This window comes from Salvia hispanica, chromosome 4 (genome assembly GCF_029641045.1).
Source record: "Salvia hispanica isolate PSC_SH4W2 chromosome 4, Shi_PSC_v1, whole genome shotgun sequence".
Taxonomy (NCBI): domain Eukaryota; kingdom Viridiplantae; phylum Streptophyta; class Magnoliopsida; order Lamiales; family Lamiaceae; genus Salvia; species Salvia hispanica.
The window spans coordinates 56,322,174-56,332,073 of NC_142695.1; the positions used below are offsets into that span (position 1 = coordinate 56,322,174).

Below are 9,900 nucleotides of genomic sequence, written 5' to 3' on the forward strand. Positions count from 1 at the left end.
ATTTCTAATAACTCGTGTCTAGTCAAATGTGAACTTATAATGGACGGAGCAGGGAGTAGTATTATTGAGACAAGGATCACTCTTGATCCTCCAATTTGTAGTCATGGAAATCTATCAAGAGTCACAAAGTTTAAATTCAACCAATAGAGTTACAAACAAATGTTAGCTATTAACCAAAAATATTTTCATTCATAAACTACACCTAGATTCGAGCATGTTATCAGCTGCTATATTTGGTAATAAAAAGATTTAAAAAGAGGATTAAAAAGTAGATTGCTTCCATATATAACAAAATAGTAGGCATCTCATAAGTTCATAATCCCTCTCAAACATTATGTCATATGCATAAGTTCTGGCAAAATCAAAGAGGTACAAATAACTTAAGCAGCTGATGTCATATCTTAGTAGGAGTTTTTACTCTATTTCTTTACACAAAAGACCAGTTCATGAACATGAAAGCAAGGCAGTGATTGGCGTCGTCGTCGTTGAGGACCTTCCACGCGACGGCTTGCTCATACGAGACCGGCCTTCCCATGCTCGAGACGCAGACTCCGGCTGGCAGATAGGCGAATCCCTAAACAAGAACGACGAATGATGAGTAAAGCTTAGCTGTTACGTCACAAGGGAGAAGCTAGTCGGTGAGTGAAAGCTGTACCTGCTGCATGATCTTGGAGAACTCCGAGAGGAGAATCTTTCGGCCTGCTTCGTCTAGAATCTTCTCCAGCATTATGTCTTGAAGGGCGACCAGGGTCGTCTCCAGCATGTCGAGCCCTGCCTGGTTTGCGAATGTGAAAACTGCGGACGCCTGCAATAGGTAGCCTGTGTTTATGAACAAAATAGAGAAAATGCAAGAATTTTAAAACATAGATAAAGAAAACAGACTAACATTCATCTTAACAGAGCAGCACATTATCGCATCGCTGTGGTGCCAAAGTTGTTTAAGAACGGCATCGCCTGCTGGTGAGTCAGCCTGAAGGAGTTCTGCCCCAGTGTGCATACTGTGAAATAAGTTGGGAGGAATATCAACGACAAAGTCTATAATACCACAACTTAGCAAGTTTAAACAAAAAAAAAACAGCTCGTTCCTCGTGGATCTAGTGAAAAATATACCTATAGCTCCTGCATATCCACTGTGCTAATGTCACAGCCTCTGGTGAGCCAGGAAAAGGCTTTGGTACCATATGTGAGCTCAGTTGAGACGGGGCTATGGCCATAGCAACTCTTTGAACTGAGGCAACAATACTTCGTACATACTGACGGGCCATGGCAGCAACACTCTCTTGGTAGTGATTTTCAAAAGTGAACTGGAACGCAATGGTTAGAACAGACCTAAGGTTCTGATTGCTTGTATCAGCTTCACCACCCGCACGAGCTCCACCATGTCCTACCTCGAGGGCTGAAGCCAAGTCCAGTGTTCGAGTTGCTGCAGGACCATCCTGTATCATAACAGAATAATAAGTACGTATAGCGAGTTTGCAGAATTTCAACACGTAATTGACAGAGAGAAGCTAGGCAAGGAGTAGCACCCAACTGATTTAGGTTCCAATGGAATGACACGGAAACCAGATGGCAGCAAAGGTGCATCATCACCAAATGATTCATCTATCGGTGCGAAAACAAGCTGAGCACAAGCCCCGGTTGTTGTCTCATCAATCCCACTGCATAACTGCATGGACATAAGGGTTCATTCACAATATGAACATCATAGTCAACATAATGAAGGAAATCACATCTACGAAACTGTTTTCCTATTGCCAGACCTGTAACAGGTACATATCTCTCGACATAGCTATGTCTTCTGGGGAGAATGCATGACCCTCCAAACGAACAACTTCCAGAAACTACAATTTGAAACCAATTATTCTACAATTTGCCATTGAAAGACAAAATCGAATGGTGCATGAATGAATGTGTTCATAAAGGGTACCTCTTCGTGTTCCACTGTCTGTGCCAGAGGTAAAATGACTTGACTACTAGGAAATCCACCCGGCTTAGAACAAGGAACTGCATAAGGACTAGCTTTAAGAGAAGCAGCTGAGTAAACATCAACGCCATAATCAGCCCACTCCGAACGATGCTCCCTCAGGAAGCGAACAAGCAAAGCAGGGGGCACATTCTGCAATGAATATAATTTAGAGATGCTATTGAATTCGAAACTATCAATCAAGAGTGTAATAATAAGCTATATAACAGAGATTAGAGGCCGTGAAGACAGTGGAAAGGAAAAGCTGATGACATTTACATCATTTCTTTGTCAAGAAAACAATTTACAAAAAAGTAACCTGGAGAAGCATAGATGCTCGTGCACAGAGGACTCCTCCAAATGTTGGGAGCATTGACAAATTGTTATACTGAGAACCAAGAAATTTGTTCGGGGACGTGTTAACAGCAATGGTTACATCTTCCACCCCATCGCTGCTCATTATCGACCAGCCATCATCAACAAATCCATTGACAGCATCATTGAACCCCCTAAAGATTGTGGAAATGCACGAGTAAGGTAATCATTTTATAATTATTGACAATTTTTTAAGGTAAACATAAGATACTAACGGAAGTCATTACTCACCTGCACAACCTTTGACTTAGGGCCCTGAGAACAGCAGGTTGGCGGCCACCTGAGTACTGGACCTCCCCATTCGTTTCTTGAGCTATTTGTCTTATGTGACGCAAAGCCTAAGCATACAGAATGATTAATTGCTACATAATTGAAGACATGGACCTATAAAGACACAAAGATGCATGGCAGATAACACTCACAGCCATAGTCATCTTCTGCGCTAGGATTTTGGATGATTCGTAAAGAGGCCTCAAAACTTCGGGAACACTGCCAGCCTGTTACAAAATAAGACCCACGATATGTGACATAAGTAAAATGATGACCATCAAACATATAACTAGTTGAAGGGCATTGGAAAAGCTGAACGAAAGACCCCTAAACATTTGTTGGTAAGTTCTTACATCAAAGTCAATGTGATCAACAATGTGGATAATTGATCCGCCACCCTCACAAGGTCGGATCAGGTACCCACTAGGTAGCATTTCAGCTCTGGCAAAGCAAGTAGCAGGAGGCCCAGCTGGACCACCAGTGGATGATGTTAATGACCTCTCACAAATCTGCAACATATAAGGTTATGCTGTCAATTATCATGATACTCATCTTCCTTTGATGTTCAGCAAAAAGTATTTGATACGAATGAAATTACGGAAAATAGTTGAGTACTAGGATCATTTACCACTAGACTTCCATCTTCCAAGCTAGTGATATATCTTAGCGTCCAAAAGTCACGAGCAGATGCCAACGTTGTTGGTGCATATACCTATACAACAAAGTGGGTTTTTAAACATTTTTGGAGTTGTAAGATATATAAATTGCCTAAGGCCTAGAAGAACAACACACAGACTTCCATCACAGCAATTGTACCTGCATATATACAAGCTCTATAGTCCCTCCGTTTCCTGTGGGAATTGCACTTGCTACATCAAGGCAACGACAGTCACGGAACCAAGAGAGACGATCTTTGAGAATTTCGGCAACCTGCAAAGGAAAGTTAGTCAAAGTTGAATTTCAAATGGGGTAAAAACATGCCACAGATGATGGACGGGGTGAGGAAAGTTTGATTACTACCTTCGTGGGTTCAAGACTCACGAGGCCACAGGCTCGTGCTGCTACCCCACTACAATTGCGAGAAACAGCGACAATGCCAATAGAATCCGGACCAGGCTGTCCACATCATATACAGAAGACATGTTACAACCTAGAGCTGAGAATAGATAGAAGACAAAACTAGGCAATAAGAATCTTTACCTTCATCCCAATCATCTGTACCCAGTCGACAGCAGTTCCAGTAGCCTTACCAAGGAACTCTGCCAGGGTCTCCTCAGCAATTGCGAGAAGACTATCACAAAATAAATTAAACAAAATGATAAAGAAGCCACATCAATTCAAACTTACTGGACTACCAACACATATGCAAGCTAAAACATTCGAATTACTAAGGCAGCAGTAAGGCAATTTACCCAGCTGGGCTATTAGCATCCCTCTGAGGATGCTGAGGAGTTGGGTTTTGCTGTTGTTGCTGACCACTCATAACCACCGAGTCACAGCTAGTATCGGTGGTCGAGCTAACCTGTGAGAACACAAGTAGCATACGTTTTAAGTAATGAAAGTCAACTTGTTAGATCAAATTATAGCAATGTAGCATGAACAAACAAAATAAATTACAAACTTACAGTGTACAGCTGCTGACGCATGTAACCATTTTCATAAACCAGATGCGAGACCTGCTTCTGAAGGCGGTCGTTCTCTTCCATCAGCAGCTTGTTCATGGCAGTCAGCTTCCTATTAACAGTCTGGAGACGAGATGATTCTTTCCTCTGTTTCTCCCGGCATCTATTACACATAGAACAAAGCAGTTGTTCATTGTGTAATGCAACTAAAGCTAGATTGCAAACAGGAATAAAAGAGAGGCTAATAATGAATGCAAAGAGTAAAAGGACATATAATCTGATTGGTAGAGTTTATTCATAAATGTATCATAAATAATCGACAAAACAAGTCTTTATTCATAAATGTATCATAAATAATCGACAAAACAGTCAGACAGGACTAATACAAAACAACCCTGGGTACTCCATCTACTGAAAATTTATATAAGAACGAACATTTACAGTCTCACTATACTAATTAGTAAATTTAGAATAAGTGCCCTCGAAAACCTAAAACAGTTAATGTTGAAAAGTTGTAGGAAAAAAATAAAAGCAAAAATCTTAAAAGTAAACTTTTTAATGATGACAACCAACTGGAAAACTTAGTAATGTTCAACCCCGGAGAAAGATCTGATGGGCATTAATTGTATACAGAGTGAATTAAGATCTACAAGGAAAGGGACAGGAAATGAAGATAAAGCAACTAATAGCATGACTGTCAAAATGATGAATGCCCATCTGAAGCATATTGACTGAGATCTCAACAAATGGCACAAGAAATTGAATTTCACCTCCAAATTCAATTAATGAAAAGATTAGAATGAGCCCTCACTTTTTTCTAATTAACCATGTACAGAATACTTAGATAATTAAAAACCTTCATTTTTGGACAAGAATTGAGCTAAAAGTAAGGGCTGGAAAAGCTACGAATTCCCATCCCTATTCTAAATATGAAAATTTGAGAACAGAAGAGCAAACATGAGATGCAAAAATAACTAACAACACTGTCAATTTGTTCAGCAAGCAGTGCTCGAGAATGAAAAAAGGAAGAATCTTTTTTTTTTAGAAAAAGAACTGTACAAACAAAAACTTGAAGAGGATAAACAAACAACAACTAAATTCACTCAAGAACTTCCCCAATCCTTTAAAAAAAACACTCCAAACTCATGTCCCAACAGCAGCCTTGAGAGAAACACATGTGTACCTGCGGTTCTGAAACCAGACTTTGATTTGTTTAGGCTCAATGTTGGAAAGAATGGGGCATTCCCTAATGAGCTGCTGCCTCCTCAAAGAGCTAGGCTTGGGGCACTCAGCGTAGACCCTCTCGAGCGCATCAACTTGCTCCGGCGTGTACCTCACATACTTGCTTGCATCCATTTGCTGCTGCTGCTTGCTGCTGCCGCTGCCGCTGCTGTTACTGTCCCTGTGCATAGAGAGCGCCATTCCACAAGAAAGACTGAATCTTTACTCGTTGGGAGAGGAGAAACGGCGGTTTAGATGGCTGCATGAACAGGCAGGCTCTCTTCACACAGAGAGCCTACTCTCCCACTCATCAATCAAGATTGTAGCTTGTTGCTTTCTTCCTTCTTCTTCTCCTCTTTTGTGTAGTAGAGAGAGATTGTATTATCTTTCCTGGTGTTGAGGATATAGAGATATAGAGGAGAGGAGAGCAGGAGAAGGACTGGTGTTGAGGTAGTGTTGTTTATTGGAACAGAGGTCCCCCTGGTTTTTATCTCAAGACCCCAATCTCGAGAAATTCATAGAAAGCGAAATGTGGAGAGAGAGAGAGTACTATATACAGTGAGATAAGAGAGAGGGTGGATAAAGCCCTTGCACCAACCCACAGAAAAGAGAAACTGAGGGTAGACAAAATCAAAATTGAATAGCATCACAAACTAAATCAAATTTGAAAAGCTGGTTGAGTAATTTCATCAAACACGTTGAATGCAATTAGGCAAAGGTGAGGTGCGTATAATGATTTGGTATTTCGGAGCTGGTATTGAAATTGGGAAGTGGAGAAATGTGTACAAAGATGGAAGGATTAAAGAAACAGAAAACAGTGAAAAGATTGAAGAGAGTAAATGGAAGGCAGAAGGGATGCCTTTATTGGAAGCAGACTGGCAGGCCCAATTTTAGACAAATAGAGATTCTAGCTGTTGAGCCTGTAGCTTCATCTCTTGGGGAAAATATTAATTGGAAAAAAAATGTGTACAGTCTCTCTCTCTCTCTACCTTCATTTTGTATGGTGAGGATGAATGTGGGGCATGTGATGGATGATGCATGCATGGATGTGGTATGGTGCATCATGCATTGGTCATGGTAGTATATTTTGTGAAATTTTAATGTGATAAATGAGAATTAATACTACTCCTTCTGTCCCATTTTCGGAGTTTCGTTTGAATTTAGCACAGATTTTAAGACATGTAAAAAAAATTGTTGAAAATAGATAGTAGAATGCGGATCCTATTTTTATATATAATTTTATAATAAAATGATAGGGAAAAAGATTAGTGAAATATGAATCTATTACTATTTATGGAATATTCTAACCGAAATTGCTAAAGTAGGATATCCATAAATGGTCAATTGAAACTCTTAAAACAGAACGGATGGTGTAAGTACTATGTTCAAAATGAAATACTCCTATATGAAAAAGAGAATAGGACATCTATTTTTGAGATGGATGACGCATTAGTTAGTGTTCGATTTGGATTTGAATTATTAATAAGATTGTCGTGAATATTATAGATAATTAATATTTTACTTTATAACAATACCTTGTGAAAGTAATAGTGATTTATAAATTTTGGTCTTACTTCATTACCAAAATTAATCTCGAAGGATATCAGCATCATTTAATATATGGCTAATCTCTGGGATAAATTAATTTTAATCGACTATAGTGTTTATATTTGACGAATGATAGATTGTAACTCCCTTCAATTGAACATTTAATATTATATAATATTGTTTTTTCTCTTTTGTGACAATGAGTAAGGTGATATAGAAATTGGATTATCGGATCATATAGAGGACAGTGGTCTTATTTTCACTTTTTCTTAAATAAATATTCGAGTTTAACTCGAACTTTATGTTTGAACTTTAAGTAATTATAACGTTGATAAAAATAAAATACATCATATTTTTGGATTAAAAGTTGCTTTGGAGCACTTCTAATTGCTTCCCAAACACGCATGGTCTTCGCCTCTTCGGCCTAAAGTTAATGTGATGTAATTCTACGCGTTCTTAGATATTGAGCTTAACGCGGTCTTATTTTCACTTTTTTGTTAAATAAAATATTGAGCTTAACTCGAACTTTATGTTTGAACTTTAAGTTTTATAACGTTGGTAAAGATGAAATACGTCATATTTTTGGATTAAAAGTTGCTTTGGAGCACTTCAAACTGCTTCCCAAACACGCATGGTCTTTGCCTCTTCGGCCTAAAGTCAATGTAATGTAATTCTATGCATTCTTAGATATTGAGCTTAACGCGGTCTTTTTCACTTTTTTGTTAAAATATTGAGCTTAACTCGAACTTTATGTTTGGACTTTAAGTTTTATAACGTTGGTAAAGATAAAATACGTCATATTTTTGGATTAAAAGTTGCTTTGGAGCACTTCTAACTGCTTCCCAAACACGCATGGTCTTCGCCTCTTCGGCCTAAAGTTAATGTGATGTAATTCTACGCGTTCTTAGATATTAAGCTTAACACGGTCTTATTTTCACTTTTTTTTTAATTAAATATTCAGCTTAACTCGAACTTTATGTTTGATTTTTAGTTTTATAATGCTGGTAAAGATAAAATACGTTATATTTTTGGATTAAAAGTTGTTTTGGAGCACTTCTAACTGCTTCCCAAACACGCATGCATGGTCTTTGTCTGTGATGTAATTCTACGCGTTCTTAGATATTGAGCTTAACGCGGTCTTATTTTCACTTTTTTCTTCATTAAATATTGAGCTCAACTCGAACTTTATGTTTTGACTTTAAGTTTTATTATGTTGGTAAAGATAAAATACGTCATATTTTTTGGATTAAAAGTTGCTTTGGAGCACTTCTAATTGCTTCCCAAACACGCAAAGTCTTCGCCTCTTTGGCCTAAAGTTAATGTGATGTAATTCTACGCGTTCTTAGATATTGAGCTCAACGCGGTCTTATTTTCACTTTTTTCTTAATTAAATATTGAGCTTAACTCGAACTTTATGTTTGGACTTTAAGTTTTATAATGCTGGTAAAGATAAAATACGTCACATTTTTTGGATTAAAAGTTGCTTTGGAGCACTTCTAATTGCTTCCCAAACACGCAGAGTCTTCGCCTCTTTGGCCTAAAGTTAATGTGATGTAATTCTACGCGTTCTTAGATATTGAGCTCAACGCGGTCTTATTTCCACTTTTTTCTTAATTAAATATTGAGCTTAACTCGAATTTTATGTTTGGACTTTAAGTTTTATAATGCTGGTAAAGATAAAATACGTCATATTTTTGGATTAAAAGTTGCTTTGGAGCACTTCTAACTGCTTCACAAACACGCATGGTCTTCGCCTCTTCGGCCTAAAGTTAATGTGATTTAATTCTACGCGTTCTTAGATATTGGTATATATCAATATCAAGTTTTTTAATAATTATAATAAAATAACATACTTATTTCAAATAATGTCAAAAGCGAATTAAACAATCTATATGTCAAATGTTCAAAGTAATTATTAAATTTTAATTTATCCTGTTGTACTACTTGTACTAAACAAAAATCATGCAAAGGTCAAATAAAACATGTTTCACATAAAATTGTATGAAGCTAACATCATTGTAAAATGGGTCAATATCCAAATCCATATACATATTCAATAACACGTTTAAAGTTATAACAATCAATAAAACTGCAAATATGCTATTAAAACATAGATTTTGATGAACTTTTTTGTACTACATCTTATACTAAACCGGTGTGACAATATATTATATGATGACACAATCTAATAAACAAGGAAATACCCATTGCTGTCCAAGCATGCTTTCATAAACATGATATCATTATAACGTTTTCATGCACTAACTTTAGCTGGAATTGGGTCCCACAAATCACTAAATATTGTATAAACATTGAAATTAATTACCTTAATTAAATTCTCCTAATTACAAGTATTCTCATTGGTTGATTCCTCCTATAAGATTCATGACATATGCTTTAGAGTGCCCCTACAAAATTGGAATATATATGAGTAGTTATTAACTTATTATTGACGAGTGTGCTAGATTCAAGCATACTCGATATAAATTAAATTATGTTAGCATAAAATTATATAAGTACCTTGTTAATTATATGTATGTATTTTAAACTAATTTATTTTAATATGGCTACACATTGACAATTTGTTCATGATGAAGACGAGGGCCATGAAGCTTTTCACAAGAGTTGGATGGCAAATGGTTTTAAAAAATTGAAAAAGGTATAAGTGATTAATTGTAGAAAAAAATTCATAAAAGTTGGGGCCAATTGTTATTCTAATAATATTAGTAGTAAATAATAAACCCATGCATGTCACTAGATCGGCCCTACTTATTCGAAAGAGATTTTATTTTATTGTAGTTTAATGAAAATTAGCTTTGTGATATTAAATGTTAGCCAGATAAAACTATTTTTTAAACATTTGAGGGATAAATATTTTATTATTATTGATTAATATGACAA

General features: G+C 36.8%; 1 protein-coding gene across 1 annotated transcript; it reads right to left on the reverse strand.

The window, feature by feature from the left end:
• Positions 1-261: 261 nt before the first annotated feature.
• On the reverse strand, positions 262-6,391 carry LOC125194005 (homeobox-leucine zipper protein ATHB-14-like). Its single transcript, XM_048091995.2, has 18 exons — positions 5,414-6,391; positions 4,234-4,393; positions 4,021-4,130; positions 3,809-3,899; positions 3,629-3,724; positions 3,425-3,538; positions 3,237-3,320; positions 2,962-3,117; positions 2,761-2,835; positions 2,570-2,676; positions 2,283-2,472; positions 1,928-2,116; positions 1,761-1,841; positions 1,532-1,666; positions 1,111-1,436; positions 887-998; positions 656-805; positions 262-574 (listed from the first exon to the last, which is right to left on the reverse strand). Exons 1-18 carry the CDS (start codon positions 5,650-5,652, stop codon positions 428-430), a joined length of 2,562 nt encoding a protein of 853 aa, XP_047947952.2. The 5' UTR covers positions 5,653-6,391; the 3' UTR covers positions 262-427.
• Between the last annotated feature and the right edge of the window lie 3,509 nt (positions 6,392-9,900).